This window comes from Phascolarctos cinereus, unplaced genomic scaffold, assembly GCF_003287225.1.
Source record: "Phascolarctos cinereus isolate Bilbo 61053 unplaced genomic scaffold, phaCin_HiC Scaffold_726;HRSCAF=1367, whole genome shotgun sequence".
Classification (NCBI taxonomy): domain Eukaryota; kingdom Metazoa; phylum Chordata; class Mammalia; order Diprotodontia; family Phascolarctidae; genus Phascolarctos; species Phascolarctos cinereus.
In genome coordinates this window covers 23,051,898-23,079,712 of record NW_027556098.1, presented here as the reverse complement: position 1 = coordinate 23,079,712, position 27,815 = coordinate 23,051,898, and the positions used below count along the sequence as shown (strand labels likewise).

The following is a 27,815-nucleotide window of genomic DNA, read 5'->3' as shown; positions in this document are numbered from 1 at the left end:
CAATGTAAGAAAGTATAAAGTTTACAGAGGAGCATAGAGTAGAAAAAAAGGAACCGATTTGCTAAATGATTGATTAGACCCCTATTTTATCCCAAGCATTATTAATCAGTTGGATTTAATTCCACTGGTGTAGTGATTAGAAGTTGTGTATATCAGACCCTAGACCTGTGAACCATGGATCGTAAGTTCACTTGTTAATCATAGGAAGCTAACCAAATGTCCTCCACTCTTAGTTTTTCCTTGTTACCGTGACCAAGCCTAGTGTGACAGAGGGGACTCCATGACATGGACAGTCTCTCATCTATTTTTTGTTTTTCCTCCCTGTCTCATCATCCTTCTATTGGCCATCATGGGAAGATGGCCATGAGCATTTGTCCAATAAATTACCCTGTTCATCAGCCTGTGGCTTGGCTGTCTACCAGCACATTGATCCATGTAGATGTTTTGACATCTGTTTATCAGCCCAGCCCATAGGTCTGCTCACTCGCTCAGTAGGACCTCCAAAAAGGTAGGTCTGTTAAGGTCTGTTCATCTACTTCTTTGTCAACCGAAGGGATTCTATACTTTACATAGGCCCTCCAGGAGAGTCAAGAGCAAGGTTTATCAGCCAATGAGATTCTGTATCTTCAGTTTGCTTCATCTGTATTGGCTAGGTATCAAACATTATAAAACTAAGGAAGGGAGCATCTCAGATTGTGAGGAAGATCAGAAGTCCGCTTCATTAGAGGGGGCCATGGACCCTTTAATAAAGTGCCATTGGCTCAGAGCTCTGCCTCAGTTTCTTTTATTGTAGGTTGGACAATTTTGGATCCTACATTAAACAGTTGGAAAAATAATAGGAAAGTGGGAGAGTTTATTTTTTAAGGAGAGAGATGACAAATGATAGTGGAAGAAGGACATGGGAATTCAGCCTCCAAATCCCATCAATGCCTGCAATTATATAAAAATTGTCAGTAAACACCTTAAGTCAGACCTAAGTTAGACCTAATTAATCTAAGTGCATTTTGTGTTTTATTATTATTTTTTTCTTCTCGACTCTCAAACTTTCTATTTTTCTGCTCTTTGGAACAATGAGTATAGTTTGTGCTCTTTGTGGGTTACTCATAGTATTTTGTTATTAAGCCATTTTATCCATGGTGCTGCGTTGCTGCCCCAGGAAGACCTGGGTTCAAATCTAGCTCTAGGCAATTATTAACTTTATGACTTTAAACAAGTTGCTTAACCTCTGTCTGCCTAAGTTCACTTATTTGTAAAATGGACATAACAGTAGCATCTACCTCCTAGGGTTGGCTTGAGGATAAAATGTGTTAATATTAATGCAAAGTGCTATATAAATACTTCTAGTTGTTGTTTTTGTTGTTGTGGCCATGGGATTTTATCAGCCTAGGGGAGAATCCCATCAACCATAAGGTCCGCAAGTCTGAGGGTCAAAAAGTGAGCAGCCAGACTAAAAGAAAAATAAATTTATTGGCCACCTTAACAATCCTGCTTGGGCTTGCAGCAGATTATGCTTCTTAGGATACAGAATGGGTTTTTAGAGACTGTTAGGACTTCAGAGTAGATAAACAATCAGAATTCCAGAGCAAGATGAAAATAGTGAAAGGATGCAAGTCTTGGGGTCATAGGAGTTACTAATGGTCAAGTTTGTCCTTATAATAATGCATTTCTCTGATATTTCAACATATCCTATGTCAAAGGTAAGTCTTGAAGATAGTGGAGGCTTCTTTCTCTTTTTTTTTCTTTTAACATTTTTATTTAAGTTTTGAGTTTCAAATTCTATCCCTCCCTTCCTCTCTCCCCTCCCACTTCCCTGAGAAGGCAAGCAATCAGATATAGATTATACATGTGCAATCATGTAAAACATTTACGTGTTAGTCATTTTGTACAAGAAGACTAAAATAAAAATAAATGATGAAAGAAAGAAAGAAAGTGAAAAATAGCATGTCTGTATTCGAACAATATAAGTTCTTTCTCTGGGAGGCAGATAGTATTCATCATTAGTCCTTTGGAATTGTCTTGAATCATTATATTGCTGAGAATAACTAAGTCACAATTCTTCATCTTTCAATATTGTTATTATTGTATATAACATTCTCATGGTTCTGTTCACTTCACTGCATATCAATTCATGTAAGTCTTTCCAGGTTTTTCTGAAATCTTCCTACTTACCATTTTTTATACCACAATAATATTCCATTACAATCATATGCCAAAGCTTGGTTAGCCATTCCCCAGGTAATGGGCATCTCTCAGATTTCCAATTCTTAGTCACTACAAAAAGAGCTGCTATAATGTCTTTGGGATATAGACCTAGCAGTTGTATTGCTGGATCAAAGGGTATGAACAGTTGTCTTGCACTTTGGGCACAGTTCAAAATTGCTCTCCAGAGTGGTTGGATCAATTCACAATTCATCAACAATGCATTGTGTCCCAGTTTTCCCACATTCCCTCCAACATCCAATATTTTCCTTTTTTTTGTCATATTAGTCAGTCTGATAGGTGTGAAGTGGTACCTCAGAATTGTTTTAATTTGCATTTCTCTAATCAATAGTGATTTAGAGTATTTTTTTATACACCTACAGACAGCCTTGACTTCTTTGTCTGAAAACTGTCTGTTCATATCTTTTGACCAGTTATCAATTTGGGAATGACTTGTATTTTTATTCCTTTGACTCGGTTCTCTACATATTTGAGAAATGAGGGCTTTGTCAGAGATATTTGTTGCAAAATTCCAGCCCCCCCCATTTTCTGTTTTCCCCTACAATTTTGGTTGCATTGCTTGTGTTTGTGGAAAAACTTTTAATTTATATAATAAAAACGATATATTTTACATTTTGCAATGCTCTCTGTATCTTCTTTGGTCCTAAATTCTTCCCTTATCCATAAATCTGACAGAAAAACTATTCCCTGCTTTCCTTATTTGCTTATAGTATCAACCTTCATGTGTAAATCATGTACCAATTTTGACTTTATCTTGGTATATAAGATGTTGGTCTATATCTAGTTTCTGCATACTATTTTCCAGTTTTCCCAGCAGTTTTTGTCAAATAATGAGTTTTTATTCCAAAAGCTTGAATCTTTGGGTTTATCATATACTAGATTACTATGGTCATTTACTATATTATAATTTCTACCAGATTAGGTACAAACAGATTAGTTTCACTGATTCCCTACTTGATTTCTTAGCCAGTACCATATTGTTTTGATAATTATTGCTTTATAGTACAGTTTGAGATCTGATATGGCTAGACCAACTTCTTTAACATTTTTTTAACTGATTCCATTGATATCCTTGAGCATTTGTTCTTCCAGTTCAATTTTATTATTTTTCATAGCTCTATAAAATAATTTTTGATAGTTTGATTGGTATGGCACTGAATAAATAGATTAATTTATGTAGAATTGTCATTTTTATTATATCAGCTCAGTCTACTTATGAGCAATTAATATTTTTTCAATTATATTTCCAATCTGACTTTCTTTGTGTGAAAAGTGTTTTATAGTTGTGTTCATAAAGCTCCTGGGTTTGTCTTAGCTGGTAGACTCCCGAGTATTTTATATTTTCTACTGTTATTTTTAATGGAATTTCTCTTTCTGTCTCTTCCTGATTGACTTTATTGGTAATATATAGAAATGCTGATGATTTCTGTGAATTTATTTTGTATCCTCCAACTTTGCCAAAGTTGTTAATAATTTCAAGCAGTGTTTTAGTTGATTCTCTAAGATTTTCTAAGTATAACATATTATCTGGAAAGTGTGTTACTTTTGCTTCATCATTGCCTATTCTAATTCCTTTAATTTCTTTTCCTTCTCATTGTTATTGCTAACATTTCTAATACAATGTTATATAATACAGGTGATAATGGGCATCCTTGCTCACTCCTGATTGTACTGAGATTTCTAACTTGTCCTCATTACAGATAATGCTTGCTGATGGTTTTAGATAAATATTACTTATCATTTTAAGGTAAGCTCCATTTAATCCTATGTTTTCTAGTGTTTTTAATAGGAGTGGGTGCTATCTATCTATCTATCTATCTATCTATCTATCTATCTTGCATCTATTGAGTTAATCATATGATTTCTGTTGGTTTTGCTATTGATATGATCAATTATGCTGATAGTTTTCCTAGTGTTGAACCAGCCCTGTATTCCTGGTGTATATCCCTTCTGGTCATAGTGTATGACCCATGTAATACATAAAGTTTTGCACCAATATTCATTAGGGAAAACGTTCTTTAATTTTCTTTCTCTGTTTTGGCTCTTTCTGTTTTGGGTATCAGCCCAATATTTGTGTTATAAAAGGAATTTGGTAGGACTCCTTCTTTGCCTATTTTTCCAAATAGTTTATATGGTATTAGAATTAATTGTTCTCTAATAGTTCTTGAAGGACAGTTAGAGAATAGTATTCATGCCTTATGATTTGTTTCTTAGGCTGCATAGTCACAGCTTTGAAGTTATTAATGAGAGAAATGGTTTATTGGACCCTTATTTTATTCCAATCAGCATTAGTCAGTTCAGCGTGATTTCATAGGAATAATAACTATTAGTAATTATCAGTGATATACTTATCTAGTAATATACATTTAATCAGTCTGGTCAAGTTACATGAGTATAGGAGTTACATATAATAATACATATTTTACATATTTTAGATATAAGAATAATTAGATAATGTTAGATAAATTCTTTCTTAAATTAGGCTCCAAACTTTAAACTTCAAGCTATAAGCCCAATATGACGAGGGGCCCATCTTCTAACCTCTTAGTCAGAGGAGGTGACCCTTCCCTTGCTTATTCTGGGATTGCCCATTTTGATGTGTCATTTCTGGCCCTCCTGGAGGGTCAAAATCAAGATCCAATAAATCTCTGTAATTTACCTTTCTGTGTCTCTGGGTATCAAGTTCTATAACACTAAGGGCCTTGTATAAGAGGAAGATTTGAGTTCCCATTCATTGAAGAGATCCAGTCCACTTAATAAAAAGTTATTGGCAGGGCAGCTAGGTGACACAGCGGATAGAGCACCAGCCCTGAAGTCAGGAGGCCCTGAGTTCAAATTTGGCCTCAGACCAAACACTTGACATTTACTAGCTGTGTGATCCTGAGCAAGTCACTTAACCCCAATTGCCTAAAAAGGAAAAAAAAAAGTTATTGGCTCAAAGCTCTGCCAGGGTGATTTTTTCTTGCAGATTGGAGAATTTTGGACCCAGCATTAAGAATGAACATAATCATGACCCATAAAAACTGCCTGTCTATTTACTTAGAAGATTTCTTCCACATTTGGAGACTATAAGAAAGAATTATGCTTGTGGCTGTTTAGGCAAGAGTACTAGACCAATAACCACAACAAGAAGAATCTGGTTTTTGTACAATCTTGTTTGAACTAACCCAAATGGTTAGGGGCTGCCCTTGTTACCCTCACATTTCACAATGAGAAAAGTCTGCCAACAATCTCAGGTTTTGACATATGTAGCAAGCATAATTTTTATGTGAAATGAGGCTTATAGCTACATTTTGTGCTCTGTTGCATATGTGGAGGGATGTTTGGTTCTTGATTGATTGAAAGAATATCGAGGAGATGCTGTATGTATGGCTTAGGGGTGGATTTGGTGAGATGGCATCTCAGTAAGAGACACATATGCTTCCATAGCTTTTTTAAGGATGGAAAGACTTCAGAAGTTGCAAACATGTAGGGGAAGTCAACTTCTCAATATATCCCTCATTTCTAACTTGCCTCCCTGTAGACTTTGTAGACTTTCTCTTTTGTAGAATCATAACCTTTCTTTTAGTTGGGCTGAGATTTCTTCTCCCTAGTTTAAGAGCTCATTGACAATTGTTTATTCTTTGGAATATTCTAACTTGAGCTGCCCAACTGGAACTGACCATCTGGGTCCCTGTGGGGGCAGCTCGGGCTACTCACAGACTGTAGTTTGTCCTACATTCTTTTTTTTTGCCTTTTTAAAAATTTTATTAATTTATTTTGATTTATCAACAATCACTTCCATATGCTTTTGAGCTGAAAATTTTTCTCCCCTTTCTTCCCCCACCACCCTCCCCAAGATGGTGCACATCTGATATAGGCTTTACATTTACATTCCTATTAAACATATTTTCACATTAGTGAAGTTGTAAGTAAAAATTAAAACCAATAGGAGGAACCATCAGAAAGAGGAAACAAAACTCAACAGAAGAGAAAAAAAATGATAGCGATTCAGCTTCCATAGTTCTTTCTTTGGATGTGGACAGCATTTTCCATCCTGAGGCCTCTGGAGATGTCTTAGATCCTTGTAATGCTGAGAAGGGTTCAGTTTAACAATATTAGTCATCACATAACGTGGCTGTTATTGTGTACAAAGTCCTCTTGGTTCTGTTCACTTCATTCAGCATCAGACCATACAAGTCTTTCCAGGTTTTTCTGAAGTCAGCCTGTTCATTGTTTCTTATAGCACAAGAGTATTCCATTACATTCATATACCACAACTTGCTCAGCCATTCCCCAATTGATGGGCATCCTCTCAATTTCCAATTCTTTGCCACCACAAAAAGAGCTGCTATGAATATTTTTGTACATGTGGGTCCTTTTCCCATTTGTTTGATCTCTTTGGGATATAGCCCTAGAAGTGCTATTGCTGGATCAAAGGGTATGACATTTTTGTAGCCCTTTGGGCATAGTTCCAAATTGTTCTCCAAAATGGTTGGATTTTACAACTCCACCAACAATGTATTAGTGTTCCAATTTTCCACATCTTCTCCAACATTTATCATTTTCCTGTTTTGTCATGTTGGCCAATCTGAGAGGTGTGATGTAGTACCTCAGAGTTGTTTTGATTTGCATTTCTCTAATCAATAATGATTTAGAGCATTTTTTCATATGACTATAGATGGCTTTAATTTCTTCATCTGAGAACTGTCTGTTCATATTCTTTGACCATTTATCAATTGGGGAATGGGTTGTGTTCTTATAAATTTGTCTTAGTTCTCTATATATTTTAGAAATGAGGCCTTTATCAGAGAGACTGTTCGTCAAAATTCTTTCCCAGTTTTCTACCTTCCTTCTAATCTTAGTTGCATTGGCTTTGTTTGTGCAAAAACTTGTCAATTTAATGTAATCAAAATTATCCATTTTGCTTTTCATAATGTTCTCTATCTCCTGTTTGGTCATGAATTTTTCTGTTCTCCATAGATCTGATAGGCAAACTATTCCTTGTTCTCCCAATTTACTTATGGTATCAGCCTTTATATCTAAGTCATGAACCCATTTTGACTTTATTTTGGTATATGGTATGAGATTTGGGTCTATGCCTAGTTTCTGCCATACTCTTTTCCAGTTTCCCAGCAGTTCTTTTCAAAGCGTGGGTTCTTATCCCAGAAGCTGGGGTCTTTGGGTGTTTGTCCTACATTCTTGAAAAGGACCATGACATCAGGAAGATGATGATGACATGACTTGCAATTGAATTGGATTTGAGTGAAGGAAGGCTGTGCCAAGTCATTAGCCTCACTTTCTTCTCCAGAGCCATCTGTGTCCAGTCACCAGATATGGATCAAGAGTACCAGAGATGTCCCAGGATGCAATGGGAGACCTTGGTCTTTTTAAGTTAAAGTCTTTCTAAGTTCTCACTTTGAGTGAGGCAGTGTCAATTCTGGAGACACAGTTGGCCAGTTCCAGTTGGGCAGCTCAGCTTGTCCCCGTTTCTCCTCTCTTCTCCTCTTTGCTCCTGTCCTTTTTTCTTCTTTCCTCTACTCTCCTCTTCTCTCCTCTTTTGTCCCTGATTAAAGGAGCCATCCATTGACTCACTTCTTAAAGAGGCCTAATCACAGAATGGGCATTGCCTCAATCACAGTGAGAACTCAGAAAGACCTGAGCTTAAAAAGGCCAAGTTTATACTTTATGATCAATCCAAAGCACAAAGTCCATGCTTTAAAAGAAATTTTAAAAGGGTAGTTGAGCTGAGCACTCTAAAATTGTCTTATTTCATTTGATATTTATTGCTTTCAACATAAAGTTTCTTAATTATCAAGTATTAACAAATAATAATACAATTAGTTTCTCATAATTTTATTGCTTCCTCATAGGTAAGCTCAGTATGGTGCAGGAGAGAAAGTACTGAACCAAAATTTAAAAGACCTCAGCTAGAATCTTATTTACTAGCTGTGTAACTGGCAAAGTCATGCTACCTCTTTAGGTAATCCCATCTATAAAATGGAGATCCTGTTGTTCTTCCTATGCCAAACAGGTTTGCTGTGGGTTTGTCACTTTGTGAACAGCAAAGTAGGAAAGAAATGAAATAGATTTAAGTTTATATTAATTATTAATAATTTTCAACAATCTTGTTCAAATAAAAATAAAATAAATAATTAAATATTGTAAAACTGCAGGGTATTTAAGCTATACCATTTTGCATCTTTTCTTCAGTTTTTTCTTCATATGTTCTTGGGGTTGTTTTTCTTAGTAAAATCTGGTTTTCCATATGCTTATTTCTTCTTCTTTTACTAAATGAGCTTGCATTTGGACCTGCTACTTTTGTATTGTGATGTTTCTGTGGCCATTTCTAAATTTTTTGACCTTGTTATGGTGACTGCTTTGCATATGTTAAACTTCTCTATGAAATAAGAGTCAAAGTTAATGTATTTCAGGATCGATACCTTTATGCAGTTAGGTGGCACAGTGGTTACAAACACTGGATTCACAATCAGGAAGCCCTGGATTTAAGTCCTGTCTCAGACACTTAACAGTTTTGTGACTATGGGCAAGTCTCTTAAATTCTTTTAATCTTCCTTTCCTCATCTGTAAAATGGGGATAATACCACCTATCTTACAGAGTTGAGAAAGTCATATATAAATCTGTATGATTTTGTGTATATATGTATATATATGTATGTGTCATGTGTAACAATTAACAAACTGTAAAATACCACATAAGTGACAGATATTATTATTATTTCTTGAGTCAATAGTTTAACTAGGTGAGGCTGGAACCACTGTAATCTCAAATTTCTTCTCAGTTTTATTTGGTCTTCCAATGGTATGTTTACATTGACTTTTGTCCTGACTGGTCAGTAATTTATTACATGCAGACAGATTATTCTGATGTTATTCTTTGGTTTCGTGATCCCAAACCGTATTTGTTTGTTGATCCTGAACTATTTTGCTGCTGTTCAGTCATTTCAGTCATGTACGACTCTTTGTAACCTCATATGGGGTTTTCTTGGCAAACGTACTGGAGTAGGCTTCCATTTCCTTCTTGAGCTTATTTAAAGATGAGGAAACTGAGGCAAGCAAGGTTAAGTGACTTGCCCAGGGTCACACAGCTAGTAAGTGTCTGAAACCAGATTTGAACTCAGAAACATAAGTCTTATTGACTTCAGGCCCAGCAATCTCTCCACTGTGCAACCTAGCTGTCCTGAACCATAAAGTAGACCATATTAGTTGAACAGATATTTCTCATTCTACTAGTTTACATCCTTCAAAGAATTAGATAGTACGGTTACAAAAGCTACCAACTGAGAATGATCATCCAATAAGAGTCAGGTAAAGAAGAGAAGAGTAGTAGTAAATGGTAACGCATTGCTCAGGAGTACTAAGGAAGCAATTTATTAGTTGCCAGTTACTTCTTCTGATTGGCTAGTTCCTTTCAGAGCCTCCATCATAAGAAGGACACCCAGGCCAAAGATGTCTTCATTCTTCTCCAGGCTATAGTACAGAGGCTTCCAGGCATTCTCTATAATATTCCCACCCTGTATAGTGCTTTTCTGCTCCTTTTTATGTGTTGCCTTCCCCTATTAAAATGTAAACTCCTTGTGGGTAAGGATGCTTTGTGTCCCCAGTACTTAGCACAGTGTTTACTATAGGATAGTAAGAACTTAATTAATGATTGTTTGGTTTTTGTTTGTTTGTTTTTTTAGGCAATTGGGATTGAGTGACTTGCCCGGGGTCACACAGCTAGTAAGTGTCAAGTGTGTGGTCTGAGGTCAGATTTGACCTCAGGTCCTCCTAACTTCAGAGCTGGTGCTCTATCCACTGAACCATCTACCTGCCCCAATGACTGTTAATATAACTTAATTTGATAACAACAATGAAGAGGCATGTTACCTTGGAAAGGCAGATATCCAAGTAATAACAGAAAACCTTCCCAGGCTTATCACCTGGTGATTCATGAAGGTTTAAATGACTCTACAGGAAGGGTCTAAAAGATATTGCCAATGGTTCTCAAATCAAGAAACTGAAGATTATTCAGATATAGAGTATATTTTCTTCACTTCTGTCAATTTAAGACAATGTATGCAGAAGAAAAAAAATTAATTTGGGAAGTGACTATCTATCTAAGAATGTGGTATCTGGGAATAGAGTCTGAATTTCTAGACCATGGTTTACAATAAAGGAATGATGGGTTTCTGGCCAATCGATAAATCAACCAGCATTTATTAGACACTTAATGTATGGCCTATGCTGTGCTAAGGGATGAGGGAAAAAAAAGGCAAAATAAATGTTTTCTCTCTAGGAGCTGACATTCTAATGAATGTGAATGAAATAAAATATTATTAAAACATGTAAATTGTCATGCATAAACAATATTCATTCAGTGTAAATTAAAAATAATCTTAGAGAAAAGTATTAACAGTAAGAGTGATTAAAAAAAAGGTTTCTTGAAAAAGGTGGGATTTTAGGTGGGACCTACAAGAAACCAGGGAAGCCAAAAGACAGAGATGAGGAGGAAGATATATTCTCCAGGCATAGTGGAATATACCTCTAATCTCGGCTATTTATTCCTTTCTTCAATTTACTCTCCTGTGAAGTTCTGAGTGTCTCACATACTATTCTTCTTCCTTCTTTATGGTGACATCTATGGTATGTAACTTGCAGTTTCTACCAAAGATAGCAATCATAAAGAAGGAAGGCAAAATCCAAGAATGTAATAAATACTAAAACCTATAGCTTTAAGTATTGATACACAAGTACCCCAAGTAACAAAAAAGAGTAACTGAAGATCCTAATATGCAATGGAGCAAATTTGAACTACTGGGTATCACTTAAACTTGGTGGAATCAAGGCTCTGACTAAGCCAAGACTCCTGATATGGATACCTTACTCAAAATAAGTAGCATAGTTAAAAACAGAAATGTTGGGTAGTACTGTATATTATACACACACACACACACACAAAACACATATACATACATACATATATTTATACATATGTATGTGTGTATATATTTATATATACACATAAACATATATACATATATGTTTATATATATGTTTATATATATGTGTGTATATATATATATATTATATATATATATATGTATATGTATATATATATATATATTATATATATATATATATATGAACATTTGGGATGGATTCTCTAAATTTGCACATCTTACATTTCTTTTGAGCTATTTCAATTCTACTTTGCTCATAGAGCACAACTGGAGTAGTCTTCCATTTCCTTCTCAAGCTTATTTAAAGATGAGGAAACTGAGGCAAGCAAGGTTAAGTGACTTGCCCAGGGTCACACAGCTAGTAAGTGTCTGAAACCAGATTTGATGTGGACACACCATGCTGAGTAGTCCTGTGACAGTGTCTTCCATATTACATAGTCAGTTCCAAAGTTTTAAGAGAGACCTTGAGAGTGTCCTTGTGTTGTTTCTTCTGACCACCCTGTGAACACCTGCCCTGTGTGAGTTCTCCATAAAATAGTCTTTTTGGCAAGCATACATTTTGCATTCAAACAATGTTGCCAGCCCATCAGAGTTGCGCTCTCTAAAGTAGAGTTTGAATGCTTGGCAGTTAACTTGGAAAAAGAACCTCAGTGTCTGGCATCTTATCCTGCCAGCCGATCTTCAGAATCTTTCTAAGACAATTAAAATAGAAGCAATTTAGTTTTCTGACATGGTGCTGGTATACTGTCCAGGTTTCATAGGCATGCAACAATGAGGTCAGTACAACAGCTCTGTAGACCTTCAGTTTGGCAGTCAGTCTAATATGTCTTCTCTCCCACACTTTCCTTCAAAGCCTCCCAAGCATTGAGCTAGCTCTGACAATGGGTGTGTCAGCCTCATTATAAATGTGTACATCCTTGGAAAGTAGACTACCAAGGTAAGTGAATTTATCCACAGCGTTCAAGACTTTGCCATTTACTGTAATTGATGGTTCCATGTGTAGATGGTATGGTGGAGGCTGATGGAGCTCCTGTGTTTTCTTAGTGCTAATTGTTAGGCCAAAGCTAGCAGAATCGATCCATACTTTGTTGCATCTCAGTTTCAGAAGCTGTATTGAGTGCACAATCATCTGCAAACAGAAAATCATGCTGCAACACTCCCTCCACTTTGGTCTTAGCCTTTTCAAGTTGAAGAATTTACCGTCAGTGTGGTAGCTGACCTTGGTGCTGGGTTCATGCTCATTGAAAACATTTGACAAAACGGCTTAAGATATCATGCTAAAAAGCATGGGAGGAAGTGCACAGTCTTGTTTCACTCCATTGGTGACTGGGAAAGCCTGAGAGCATTGTCTATGATCCAGAACCCTGGTTAGTATGCTGTCGTGAAATTGATGTACAATGCTGATGAACTTCTCTGTGAAACTAAATTTTGACATAATTTTCCATTAGCCCTCAAGACTTACAGTATTAAAGCCTTGGTAAGATCCTCAAACCTTGTGTACAGACCTCTGTTCTGCTCCTGGCATTTTCTCCTGGAGTTGTCAGGCAGCAAACACTGTATCAACCTCTATCAATTCTTTGGCCCTTTCTGAAGCCACACAGGCTGTCAGGTAGATGACCATCTTCCAGGTGAAAAATCAGTCTATTAAGGAGGTTTCTGGCAAGAATCTTGACAACAATAACTAAGAGAGAGACCCCTCTTTGATTGTCACAGGATAATCTATTTCCTTTACTTTTATAGAGATAGACAATGGAGGCATCCTTGAACTCCTGGTAGATAGACTCCTTTTGTCATATAACCTGGAAAATTTCAGTGAGCTTTTGTATGAGCAATGGACCTGCTACCTGGAGGAGAATCAGCACCAGGTGCTTTACCAGACAAAAGGAGCCCAATGGCATTCAAAACCTCTTCTTCAGTTGGAACTTCAGCTAGGGAGGGATTGACTTCAATCTGAGATAAATGGTCAATGGCCTCAGCATTTATTGATGATAGTCTGTTAAGAACACTATGGAAATGTTCAGTCCATGTCTCTGGATCACATCCTTATCACTCATCAATGTGGCTCCTTCATCACTGAGTAGTTGAGATGCACCATAGGTCTTGGGCCCGTAAATAGCCTTCAGGGCATCATAAAAGCACTTTAGATTGGAGAGGACAAGTCTATGATCAGTCCAGCACTCTGCATTAAACGTTGCTTCATCACTCTCACATCATGTCTGTCTCTTCTCCTTACAATGACATAGGCTATTAAATGCCAATGCTTGCTGCGAGGTACATCCACGACGTTTTATTGTGTTAGGTAAATGGAAGACAGTGTTGGCGATGAGAAGGTCATGAGATGCACAGGTCTTCAGTAACAAGTGACCATTGCTATTGCTGTTTCCAACTCCATTCCTCCCTAGAACTCCCTGCCAAGTCTGATAGCCTGACCCTACTCTAGCGTTAAAGTCACCCAGAATTATAAGCTTGTCCTCTTTTGGCACATTGATGATAAGGGTCTCCAGGTCTACATTAAATTCTTCTTTGACTTCATCAGGGTTCTCCATGGTGGGCGCATAGGCACTGATGATGATATCCTGATATTTTCTTACAAGTGGCAATCACATTGTAATGAGCCTGTCATTTACTCCTTTTGGTAGGCATACAAGCTTGTTGACTAGATTAATTTTGATTGTAAAACATATGCCAGCTTCATGGCACTCCCCTTCACTGCGGCCATTCCAGAAAAACGTGTATCCAGCTCCAACTTCAGTAAGCTGGCCTTCCTTTGCCTGCCTTGTTTCACTTAGAGTTGCTATTTGAATGTAATACCTGCTGAGTTCTCTTGCAACAAGAGCTGTTCATTTTTAAGGTCTCCTGGATTTTTTGTTGTCTGTAAGTGTGCACACATTCCATATACTGATGGTGAGTAGAATTGTCTTTGCAGACATTTTTGTAAATTTTTTTTTGACCACAGAGTGGGATCCCCGTCTACTATGGTAATCAGGCCAAGTTTGGGTAAGCGTACAATTCTTACGACACCTTTTCTAGCCCCTTCCTCACACCTGCAGGTGCACACTACAATCCTTAAAAGGCTACTCAGATGTCCAAGGGGCTGCTGAATCCCACTACTGCTTTCAGTGGGCCTGGGCCTGGGCCATGACCTTATGTCCTGGGCCACCTATGTGCAGGATTGTGACTATAGCTCCCAGTGTATCCGGACCTTCTGCTTTGTCATTTGACTGTTACCACAAGACTTTGAGATAGTAAAATAATATGGGTGATGTCTTTTGATTCACGTGTAAATTGGATTTAAGTGAGGCAGAGTTGCATGAAGTCATTGGCCTCACTCTCTCCACCAGAGATTTCACAGTCCAGTGGCAGGACAGAATCAAGATGACGGGTGATGGCTCAAGATGCAGTGGATGACCTTGGTGTCTTCAATGTTTAACCAAGCTCTAAGCATTCCATGAGCGCCTGCTTAGGCCGACTTCATGGTTGTTGGAACAGATTGTTCTCATCTGCCCATTCCACCAGGGAAAGTCTTTACATGTTCGGGATAGACACCCCCCTAACTCAAGGGTTTGAAACCTTTTGGTTACCCTCAACCTGGCTTACATCATCTGCTGAAATGGTTTGCCAAGGTGTAGCCACTGCTCGTGCTACAGCTTCTTGGAGCCACAGGTGAGAATTAGGTGGAATAAGTGGACAACAAAGGCAGAAAACAGCCCTGAAAAGGGCTTAGCAGCCTTCACTCCAGAGGTACTAGTCTTCCCTGAACATACCCTACACCCCCACAGGTAAGGTACTAAGATTAAGGAGAACTAGGAAAAGTTTTTTTTTATTTTTTATTTTTTTGGAAAATTTTTATATTAGTTTTCCCCCAGTTATATGTAAAGAAAGTTTTCAACACTCACTTTTATAAGATTTTGAGTTCCAAAATTATTTCTCCCTCCCTCCCCTCACCCTTCCCCAAGAGAGCAAGCAATCTGATATAGGTTATTCATTTACAGTCATATTAAGAATATTTCCACATTAGTCATGTTGTGAAAGAAGAATCAGAACAAAAAGGAAAAACCATGGCAAAGAAAACAAAACAAAACAAAAAGGTGAAAATAGTATGCTTCAATCCGCATTAAGACTCCCTAGTTCTTTCTTTGGGTGTGGATAGTATTTTCCAACATGAGTCTTAGGAAAAGGTTTCTTTTAGATGTGGGATTTCAGATGAGATTTAGAGGAAGCCAAGGAAGGTAGGAGGCAGAATACATTTTTATATTTGACGCTGGAGGCAATAAGGAGTTCCTGGAGTTTATTGAATTGGGAGGGTGGTGTAACATGGTCAGATCTTCACCTTAAGAAGATTAATTTGAGGGGCAGTTAGCTGGTGCAGTGGAAAGAGCCCTAGCTTTGGAGTCAGGAGGACCTGAGTTCAAATCCAGCCTCAGACACTTGATACTTACTAGCTGTGTGACCCTGAGCAAGTCACTTAACCCTGATTGCCTCACCAAAAAACAAACGAAGATTAATTTGAAAGCTGAGTGGAGGATGGACCACAGAATGGAGAGATTTAAGGCAGAAAGACCTACCAACATACTATTGTTTTAGTCTAGCTATAAGATGATGAGAGCCTGCATGAGAGTAATAGCAATGTCAGAGAAGCAAGGGGGCATATACAAAAGATGTTGTAAAGGTAGAAATGAAAGAATTTGGTGAATGATTGGATATAGAGGTTGAGACACAGTGAAGAGTCAAAAATAATATGTAGATTGCAAGCCTGGGTGACTGGAAGGTTGAGGGTATACTAAATTTTAATAAGGAAGTTAGAAAATGGGGAGGTTTTTTGAAGAAAGATTATGAGTTCAGTTTTGGACATGTTGAGTTTCAATTGTCTACATGACATCAAGTTTCACATATCTAATAGGGAATTGGATATGTGAGAGTACAGATCAGCAGAGAGATTAGGTCTGGACAAGTAGATCTGAAAGACATCTATATAGAGTTGGTAATTGAAACTATGGGAGCTGATAAGGTCACCAAGTAAATAATTTGGAGGCAGAAGAAAAGATGGCCCAGCATAGAGCCCTAGAGTTCATTCACCTTTAGTGGTAACCAACAAAGAAGACGGAAGAATTGTTCAAAGAAGAGAAAGTGAAACTATTAAGGAGATGAGAGTGAGTGAGTACATCAAAGGCTACAGAGAGGTCAAGAAGGTTGAAGACTGAGAAAAAGCCAGTGGATTTGACCATTAAGAAATCATTAGTAGCTTTGGAGAGAGGAATTTCAGTTGGCTGATGAGGTTGGAAGCCAGACTGTAAAGAGAAAGAAAGTGGTGGCAGCTTTGTAGATGGTCCTGTCAAGGAATTTAGCTACAAAAGGGAGGAGAACTATAGAATTACAGAGAGCAGAGTGGAACAAGGTAAAGTTTTTCAAGGATAGAGAAGAGTGATGTTGGTAAGTGTTCAGATGGTAGGAAGCAGCAATAAACAGAGGAGGATTGAAGATTAGTGATGAGTAGTCATGGTAGAGGGGGCAGCCTGCTGGAGAAGATAGGATAGAATGGGATCATTTCTGCATGAAAAAAGATTTGCCAGGGCAAGAAGAGGGGCCACCTCTTCATGTGAAACAAAAGTGGATGAGATACTGGTAGAAAGCCTATGAATGATGTGAGGTAAGGAACTAGGTAGAAGAGGGAGTCCTCTGGCAATGGCATCATTTTTTTTTTTCATATAAATAAGTTGCAAGATTCTCAGGTGAAAGAGTAGAGGTGTGGGGAGTTGTGGGAAATTTGAGGAAGGATAGAAGGATTTTGAAAAGTCATTGTGATGAGTGGAATTAGAAAGGTATAAAAGGATTGGCTTCCTTAAGTGAAGTAAACCTAACCGAAGTAGAGGTCGCATACCATAAACTTGTAGTGTACCCAATCAGAAATTAATTGTGATTTTCTCTGCCTTTTTTGAGCAGCTTGTGAATAGCAGTAAAGGCAGCAGATGGTGGGAATAATCTAAGGGTGGGCATTGGAAGGGCAAGACCTTCAAAAGGATTAAGTCATAATAAACACTAAAGAAGACGACAGTGTAGAGTGGAACTGGTTCATTAAAGGGTCCAAATGAAGGAGGGAGGAGAGTATTGCCATTGTAAAAGTTATCACCTAGGAAAGAAATGAGGGGGTTGAAATGATGAGATTATAGTAAAGATGAAGTAAAGGATAGGGAGGGGGAAGGCACAGGTAGATGTAGAATGATGAGAGATTATGATTGTAAAGAGATTTCAAACTTTATGCACATGGATGTTAAATACTTGTAGATTATGGAAAAATGACCATCTCTGTATGTGGCTGTGATGAGTTTGAGTAGGTAATGGAAAAGAGTAAATTGAGAAGTTGGGAGGTCGGAGTGTTTGAGAGGGTTATTAACGTGTATATTGTTGGATTTCCATTGTATGAGGGCAAGGGTTTGAGAGGAGGGAAAATCTACGAGTCAGGCACTAAACTCATTGAGAAAGGAAGCACAATGTCCTGGAGGCTGGTAGGCGATAGCCACCAGAATCTTGACTGGGTTATAAATATGGATTGAATGAATCACAAAGGAGGAGCAATTACTAAGGGGTGGTGATAGAAGGAAAGCCTGGAAGTGGCACTGGGGAGCAAGGAATAATCCAATTCCCCCAGTGTGGCCTGTGAGTGAGGTGGGATATGAGTAAAAATGCTACCAGTATTGGAAAGAGTAGCCAGGGAAGTTGTGTCTCCAAGAGGGAGCCAGGTCTCAATAAGTACAGGAATATAGAGGAAGCATGACAGGAAGAGATTTCAGATGAGATAGAGCTTGTTCCTAATAGAGGAAGTATTCCAGAGATTGCAGGCGAAGGGTTGGTAATTTTTGAGTGGGAGGTTTTGGGGGAGGGGAAGAATAATAAGGGACGGCAATATGGGAGTGGAAGTGGGAGATGGAGACTTAGATCTGAACAATGAAACCAGCGGTTCACAATCAGTGAGATGGGGTAAAAGTTTATTAATAATTGCTAAAGAAACAGGTGCTATTATTATGCTCATTGTATACATGAGTTAACTGAGGCTGAGCAAAGTGAAGTGGTTTGACCAGGAAGCCATAGCAAGGTAGTATCTGAGTCGAGATCCAAACCCAGGTGTTCCAGATTCCAAATCAATTATGCTATTCACTGAAGTGAAGACAGTGGAGGGTTTGATGTAATTTTTCACTGGATATACTACAGGCCACATGGATTAAAATAGAGGAATAAAGAGTTTAAGAAATAGGTCACAAGCCTGTCATGGAGGCATGATATAATAGTATGCAGGGCTTTAATTATCCAGGTATTAGCTAGAGCTGTCTCTCTTTCTATCAAATGCAGAGCAGATCATAACTTCTAGACTTGCTTTTGTGAAAATTTTATCCTTACAAAAGCAAACACAGACACACACATACATGCACACACATGCACACACACACACAAAATAAAAACAAGGAGAAATTCTATTCTGGATCTAATTTTCAGTAACAGGCCAGAATTGGTAACTGGGGTGGAAATGATGTGAACAAACTCTGGAGGGAAGTGACTATTTCCTTGTAGTTTGTGACAGAGAAGAGGAAATATAGATATATTCTGATATTCACTTTAGATATTGAAGAAGCAGATTTCAAAGCCTTCAGAGAGAAATAGGTATCATCTCATAGACTAAGATACTTCCAGAATGGGGGGGAGGGGTGCTCAAAAAAGAAATTTCTAAGCTAATTACTAAGAGAATGAAAAATGGAATTTTATTTGAATAGACTGACAGGAAAATCACAAATCCACTTACATTGTTAAAAATAACTACAAGGGTCAGCTAGGTGGTGCAGTGGATAGAACTCCAGCCTTGGAGTCAGGAGAACCTGAGTTCAAATCCAGCATCAAACACTTAACACTTACTGGCTATGTGACCCTAGGCAAGGCACTTAACCCTGATTGCCTCAAAAAATTTTTTTAAAGTGTACAGAAGATAGAAGCAAAGGTAGGTAACAAAATGAACATGAATATGGAACGTACTTTTATTAGAGGAGCCTCCTCCGTCACCATGTAATAAGAGCTCTAAAGATTTGTTGTTCAGTCATTTCTGACCCTTTGGGACCCCACTTGGGGTTGTCTTGGCAAAGATACTGGAGTGACTTTCCATCTCCTTCTCTAGCTCATTTTATAGACACAGAAAATGAGGCAAACAAAGTTACGGGATGTTCCCAGGGTCACATAGCTAGTAAATGTCTGAGGCTAGATTTGAACTCAGGTCTTCCTAACTGCAGGCCTACCATTCTTTCCACTGCACTACCTAGCTGCCTAAAGAGATTCTCTAAAGAGATGAATGTGCACAACTCTGCCTCACTTAAATCTAATTCATGTGCAAGTCAAGACATCACCCATCATACATCATAATGTCATTGGTCCTCTTTGAAAATGAAGGATGAAAAATGGTGACAACAATGGCATTTTGGAGTGTATAAATTTTTGTTTTGCTTTCCCTTGGCCTTCCAGAAAATGGGGAGAGGGGATTTCTCCCCTCTCCCCATCACATTAGAGAAATGGCAGTCTACATAAGGGGAGTATGGCAATGTGAATATGTACTTGCCTAGGTAGCCTGAGACTAAACCTCAAGTCCCTGGTTAACTATTCTGCTTTGTGATTTTTTTCCTTTTTTTTCCCTTTGGTTTAATAATATTAATTTTTCCCCCCAGTTACAAGTCAAGACAATTTTTAGCATTCATTTTTATATGACTGAGTTCTAAATTTTCCTCTCTCCCTGCTTCCTCCTCCTCCCCTTCCTAAAATGGTAGGCAATTTGGTACAGGTCATGTATGTGCTATTATATAAAACATATTTTCATATTAGTCATAGTTGTGAAAGGAGAAATAGATCAAAATTTAAAAAAACACAAAAAAGAATAAAGTAAGTGAAAAAGTATGTTATGTTTTGATCTGCATTCAGAGTCCATCAGTTCTTCATCTGGAGGTAGACATATTTTCCTTTGTGAGTCCTTTGTACTTGTCTTGGAAGAGCTGAGTCATTCATAGCTGATCATCACACAGTGTTCCTGATACTGTGTACAAGGTTTGATTGGCTCTGCTCATTTCATTTTCCATCAGTTTGTACATGTCTTTCCAGGTTTTTCTGAAATCTTCTTATTTATCATTTCTTATTGCACAGTAGTATTCCATTACATTCATATACCACAGCTGGTTCAGCCATTCCACACTTGATAGGCATCTCCTCAATTTCAAATATTTTGCCACTATGAAAAGTGCTGCTTTGCATACTTTTGCAAAATGCAGGTCCTTTTTCCTTTTTTATGATATCTTTTAGATACAGACCTGGTAGTGGTATTGCTGGATCAATGGGCACGCACAGATTTATTGCCCTTTGGGCAGAGTTCCAAAATGCTCTACAGAATGGTTGGATCAGTTTACAACTCTACCAACAGTGCATTAGTCTCCTAATTTTCCCACAATCTAAGATTTATCATTTTCCAATTTTTGTCATATTAACCAATCTGATAGGTGTGAAGTGGTACCTCAGAGGGTTTTTTTAATTTGTATTTAATCAAAAGTAATTTAGAGCATTTCATCATATGCCTATAGATAGCTTTGATTTCTTCATCTGAAAACTGCCTGTTCATATCCTTTGACTGTTTATCAATTGGGGAATGGCTTGTATTCCTATAAATTTCACTCAGTTCTCCATATCTTTGAGAAATGAGGCCTTTATCAGAGACACTGGATCTTTCCTTGAATTCAGGTCATCAAGCAGCAATTCAGGAAAAGGCACCCATGATGATGTAGGGCAATGCATGATATTGGTTGTAGGATACAGAAGAATGACAGAAGGAGTATTATTCCATCAAATACGGAGACTAATTTGTGTAGTTTTTCTAGACATATGTTGACTCACATTTCTTTTTGTATCTGATGAGTGATAACAGTTGTGCCAATGCATGTGCCTACTGACAGTATTTTTTTTTTTGTAAATAAACAATACAAGCTCCAACAAAATAAACAAAAAAGCCAGCAGTGATCTGAATAAGCATGAGTTGAATACAGTGTTTTTTTCAGGAAACACGTTTCAAGAACATATCTCACAATAATCTTACTAATTATCATCAAATCAGTAGATTCCATATATTTTTTGCACTTCTGTTCATAGATTAGCTATTCAATGGTTACTGCCTCCAAAATAGTATTTGGCAAGCCTACTGAAGTGATAAATTATACTGGTTATTTTCTCCAAACGTTATTGATTTATAAATAATATATACATTTCCTAGCGATGCTCTCAGAATAAGACATAAGGATACTTAAAAGGTATTAACTTGAGAAGAATTAACCTGGAAGGGGGCTTTATGTGTTGTGGAACTGAGCCATATCCTGGGAATTGGGAGACTTAAGGGCTAGGTCTTTGCTTTGCCCTTTAGCAGTTATTTGACCACTGGAAGGTCATTTGCCTTCTTCAATACTCTGGAAACCATAGCGTGCATATGTGTGAGTTCTCAACACCATCAACATCAAAAGGAACAGATAGGACCAGATGATTTCTGAGGTGCTTCCCAGATTTAACTCTCTAAGATTCTAGGGATATTCAGAGGAAATCTACTTCTTTTTTTTCTCATTATGAATGATTAGTTGACTGTGATATAGACATGAATTTCATCATTTACATTTAGAAATTAAAAGGCATGAAATAGTAGGACAACTAAAAGTGATTTTCCACTGAAATATTTGTCCCCAAATCTGGAATGGAGAATAAACTTAATATTGCAAATAAGTCTCTATCTCATATATATATGAGTATGCATGTAAAGATTCCTTTGCATGTCAAATGACTGTATTATACACTATTATGCATATTATGTAATGAGATTATGCAGTGTGTGGCAACCTAACATTTCAATTTTAAGAACAAATTAAAACAGATCATTTTTATTAAAACATTCATGCCTAAGATGAAGATGCATATGGTATTCCCCAGCTTGGTAGAGACTGCTTTAATTGACATTATGAGACTATTAACACAGAGATCATATATTCCATTTCTATGTAATCCTCTATTATAGCTATTCCAATTTTTTGTGCATGATGTACATTCAGTAATCATTGTGTCCTAACATTCCGTAATACTGTCCAAAATGACTTGATTCCCCTGACGTTTTAATTAAAATTGACTTAAATAAAAATTTCTGAAACTTTCAGTGCTCTAACTGTTCTTAAATACCTAGAGTGCAGTGTGTTCATTGTCACCTTCCTTGTCACATGAACAAAATGGGAATGTACCACAACATGGCTGAAGCCATGGTTTCCACATGATATTGGTCATAGAGAATTGTTGGGAAACAGGACGAAATGTTTTCTGATGTTCCATTATTGCCTCTGTTACTCTCTCAATCACAGTATGGTAGAAGGGTTCAGTACCAGGTGAAAGAGGGCTGGTCTCAGAGGGATCCTTTGAGAGATCAAATAGCAAAGGGGGGTCATGGTAAGTTACATGTTCCCCAGAACATGGGCAAACTCCTCTGCCATAGCAAGCTCCAGCTCCCTCTGGGTGAAAATTTGGAGTTATATAATGGACCTTCCAGACTTTGTTACCTAGGATGAAAGAAAAACATTACATAGGTGAGAAAGAGAAATCTCCTATTCTTGCCTGCTGATTTACAAAGTACTTTTTGGCCTTTCCCGGGTCAGTGGAAATTGTTTTTTACTTATAATAAAAAAAAAGTACCATTATTAACCAAAGCTTTATGAATACTGTTAAGGTATTAAGTTTGTTCATCAAAATCATATAATAAGCTATATGAACATAATTTTTAATATAATTCCTATCTTTTCTAATAATAATTTTCTGATTCATCATGTTTTCATTTTGTACATTTAAATGAAGCCAGACTCTAAAAGTCTTCCCCTACCAAATAAAGCATATATTTAATTTTAAAACTGTGATATGCTTCAAGCTGCTACTTATTTCCTACTAGACATTTTCCTGCATTTTAAGCTTCAACACAATTAGTGGCAGTATTTTTGCTGAAGCCTCTCAGTGTAAATAGTCAGATTTCTTTGTCTTCTATAGTACAAGGGGATGGGAATATTTATTAAGCTCCTACTATGTACCAGGCATTGTGCTAAACACTTTGCAAATATCTCACTTGATGAATTAATTAATAATGAAACTTCCAAAAGTAAATAAGACAACATCAATTTCTATCCCTTTTGCTTATCTGTCTCTTCATGTAGTCATTAAAATATGTCTATTTCATAAGATCATTGAATTTTACTGTTGGAATGGGCCTTACTGACCCTCAGAGACATTAAGTGACTTGCCCATGATCACATAGCCAGTAAGTATCAAAGGTTGAATTTGAACCCACTCTTTTTTCTTTTCTTTTTTTTTAATGGCTTGCCCAGGATCACACAGCTAGTGAATATCATATGTCTGCGGCCAAATTTGAATTCAGGTTCTCCTGACTCCAGGGCTGGTACTGTATTCACTGTGCCACCTAACTGCCCCGAACCTACTTCTTAATGATTTTAATTTCTCTATCCTGTCTAGGTGGTCTAAATATTATATAGCAATTATGTGGTAGCATAGCATTTTTATGCTGTTCTGGAACTTTTTGATTTTTTTTCTAGTCAAAATGTTTCTCAAATGCCTTTCCACTTTCTGTTTATCTTTTTAAAGGTAATCTCTCCCTTTCCATTAAACATTTGCTCTGTAACTCTATCTAACAGCTACCTTGCCTTACCAAGTAGGTCTAACTTTCTTAAGATACAAGTTCTTTGCCTTCTAACAAGACAAATAGAAAACCAACTGATCTTATTCAGAAAGGATTTAAAGCTTTAAAATGGATATAAACTGGTTTTACCCAATATGGTCAGTATTCAAGCTAATCTATATTAAGGAGCTATCAAATGAGCCTTGCCCTCATATATTCAATCTATGGCTAAAGAAACAGCATTTACAAATTTATCTGTGTACTCAATCCATTAGTTACTATTCTACTATTCTAAAGCAAAGATATGAGATGCCACTGTATTGAATGATTAACAAGAGGAAACTATAATTTGTTCTGGTGTTCAGCCCAAATGAATGAACCCATCCTATGCTGTTCTTTCTTTAGATAATGGGGAAAATTATATGAAGTTAAGATCCTGCGAATGTGGAAATAAAGACCAGATAAGCTACAGTTTTAGATGAATTTTGTTAATAGAGTAAGTTATTATAGGACTGTATCTTTTTGAGTTAGCCACTTTATATAGGTTTTATAATTGAACATATCTAGTAATATAACTAGTAATAATGTGCTAATGATATTCATAGTTGCTTGTAAAGTCATATTCAATGGTGTATATTGTATTTTTTAATTGATTCTTAAGAATTTGCAATACATTCTGTAGGCATAATTTAGAATGGAAAGAATACAGATGTTACTTTTCTCTTTGCTATCCATTAGGCTGGCTGGATAGGTTGAAAATTCATATCATGAGTTTAAAAAAAATGGGAGCACTGTGTGGGTACTAAGTATTGTATTTAAGTGTTTTTATGGGCCCTCGCACATAGTAGGTACTTAATACATGCATATTGGTCACTTAACACAGGGAACTACATCATGATGGCAAAGGTACTGGGAGATCATGTAAGTTGATTCTTGAGGCAATTACAATCTCTTATCTTTATCTTAGCTTAGGCCAAACCAATGGAATGCTGCTATTACAGGATTAATCATTAAAAGTTATTATGAAAAGAGGTTAACTATTGTGTCAGAGGCATCCTAGTGCAGCATATAGAGAAGTGACCTCAGATTTAGGAAGTCCTAGGTTTAAGTCTGGACACATACATTTACTGTGTACCTCTGGGCAAGTTACTTAACCTGTCAGTAGTCCAAGCACTGTGAGTTGCAGTACTATATGAGAATGAGTTGGTTTGCATTGGTAGAGGGAGTTTCTTCTCTGGGAGATACCTATACCAGTGGTTCTCAAACCTTTTAGTTTCAGGACCACTTTAAAATGATTGAAGACAACAAAGACCTTTTATTTGTATGGGATACACACACACACACACACACATAGGTTATGTATGTATGCATATACATACATATGTAGACAGAGAGAAATGTTTTAATTTCTAATATGCTAACATAATTGATATTCTTTAATATACTACAATCCTCTGTATATTACACCAGGCTGCCAATCAAAGAACAGTTAACCTCTTCTCATAATAACCTTTAACAATTAAGCCTCCAATAACAGCATTGTACTGTTTTGACCCAAGCCAGGACAAAGATAAGAAATTATAACTGCCTCAAAAATCAACTTATATGATCTTTCAATATCTAATTAGTTTTTACCTTCATGATATAATTCCGTATGTATATCAACCAGTATACATCTATTAATTACCTATGTGCTAGGAAATAATATGCTAACAAATTATAAATTAAAATGTCTTAACATGCTATATGTGTGTACATACATACATATATGCATTCACACGCATGCATATATACATGCCCATATATACACATTAACACATGTATGATATATACTCTCTGTCGCTCTCTGTCTCTAAACACACACTCATACACACATGTCTGTCTGCCTGCCTGCCTCTCTCTCTCTCTGTTTCTCTCTTTCTCTCTCTATATCTTTCTGTCTGTCTGTCTGTCTGTCTGTCTGTCTCTCTCTCTCTCTGTCTCTCTCCCTATATATGTACCAGCTAGATGGCACAGTGCATAGAGTGCTAGGCCTAGAATCAGGAAGATTAATCTTCCTGAATTCAAATCTGTCTTCTGTTACTAGCTGTGTGACCCTGAGCAAGTCACTTAACCTTGTTTGTCTCAGTTTCCTCATCTAAAAAAGTGAGCTGGAGACAGAAACAGCAAACTACTCCAGTATCTTTGCCAAAAAAATCCCAATGGAGTCATGAAGAATGACTGCCAACAACAAATAAAAATACACACACACACACACACACACACACACACACACACACACAAGTCTTTTGTTGTCTTCAATAATTTTTAAGAGTGTAAAGGGATCCTGAAACCAAAAAGTTTGACAACCACTGGTAATGTGCTTCTCCCAGAGAGAAAACTCCTGCCAATGCAAACCAACTCATATTAATGCAGTATACATGCATGCATACATAAACACATGTGTGTATTTATATACCTAACATATTGGAAACTAAAACATCTTAATATTATTATGAAAATAATTCTGATTCTGTGATACCCAGAATGGATCCCAGCAGTGTCTGCACCATACTTTGAAAACTGCCATATTATATCAATGAAATCAGTTTCCCTTATGTCCCTCAACCTCAAAATTCTTTAATTAAAATTTTTCAATGTGGCTGAAACAGATTTTGTGAGATATAATTCTTATATCTAAGTATAAAGATGAAATTTCTATTCCTCTTATGAAAGCACGTGAACCAATGAGAATCTAACCCATTCTAAGTTAAGTGAAATAATAAAGAAATGAATTCATTTTTATTGCTGTGAGAAAAGGTTTCTACTCACTCTCCTTTTGGTGCCACCGTGCTGCATGTAAGTGAATCCCGCAGTAGTGAAACAGGAAATGGTGCTCTGAGTGCTTGACAATTCCTTGCAACAAAGGTATCAGGTTGTGGCCATCAATCACCCTGGTTAGATACAGAGTAGGAAAGTCAAGCAATATATCTCCTCTGGAGTGCTACTTGGACATCTGCCATCTCAACGCACGACAAAACTCAGAAAGTCCTGGACTGTCCAATTTTACTTCAGCTATTTGACACAGATTTTAAAAATCCTGCTACAGCTGAATATGTCCCTGTAAATAACACTTCAACTTAAAGTTTTCACTTTCATCTTTTCACCATAAAGGACTGACAAATATAAAAGAGTTGGAGAGGCAAAGTTAATAAAAAATCAAGTTAAGATTGTATTTTTATTTTTAAATAAGATTTTAAAAACATTTTTCGTTCCTGAAAGATTCTTACTTGAATGTAGGTGGTTTATTCAGAATAAAAGAGTAATGAGTTTTTCTTCATTTTTTAAAAATTGGCTTTGGTTTTCTTTACAAATTCTACCCTAATCAAGATACACACACACATCCACATATGTATATGTACATGTGTATAGATATAGATATGTTTATCTTGCTTATCATTTGGTAAATACACTCCTTCATTACCATGGATGCAGTAAAAGTGAAGTTTTTAGCAAATTTAACTTTTATTATAATGTCTTCTCAATTTGACCAACATATGCTGTAAGAACCTCTGCGCAAGGCTTGATCTTATATATTATTTATATAAAGATGAAATAAATACAATTGTCCTCCAAGCACCAACCAATAAAATGTTTAATCTGTGAATTCCCTTATGTTAAGAAAAGTCCAAAGCTAATTGCCACTGTGGAGGATATAGACAAACTAAACACATTTGTAATGATCTATGACATGGGGACAAGATATTGCATTTGAAATAATTATATAGAAGAACATTTTCAAAGATATAGAAACCTTAGAATATAAGTAACCACCTTCCCAATGGTGCTATGTTATGACGAGTAAACATTACCAGTGGCTTCCTAAATAAATGGTGTGCCAAAAATGTCATCTAATTTAATGCTACAGATTATTACTGACTATCATTATTCAAATA

At 36.8% G+C, this 27,815-nt stretch overlaps 1 protein-coding gene across 2 annotated transcripts in view; it reads right to left on the bottom strand.

Moving 5' to 3' along the window:
- Positions 1 to 22,080: 22,080 nt before the first annotated feature.
- The window catches only part of LOC110212751 (arylsulfatase D-like), a 37,127-nt gene continuing 31,392 nt past the window's right edge, over positions 22,081 to 27,815 (bottom strand). For both annotated transcript variants that reach the window (XM_078146163.1, XM_020992791.2), the window contains exons 9-10: positions 26,692 to 26,813; positions 22,081 to 22,759 (exon numbers count right to left, since the gene is read on the bottom strand). In XM_078146163.1, the coding sequence (XP_078002289.1) occupies positions 22,389 to 22,759; positions 26,692 to 26,813 (493 nt within the window). In that variant the 3' untranslated portion in view covers positions 22,081 to 22,388. The remainder of the gene's footprint in view (positions 22,760 to 26,691; positions 26,814 to 27,815) is intronic.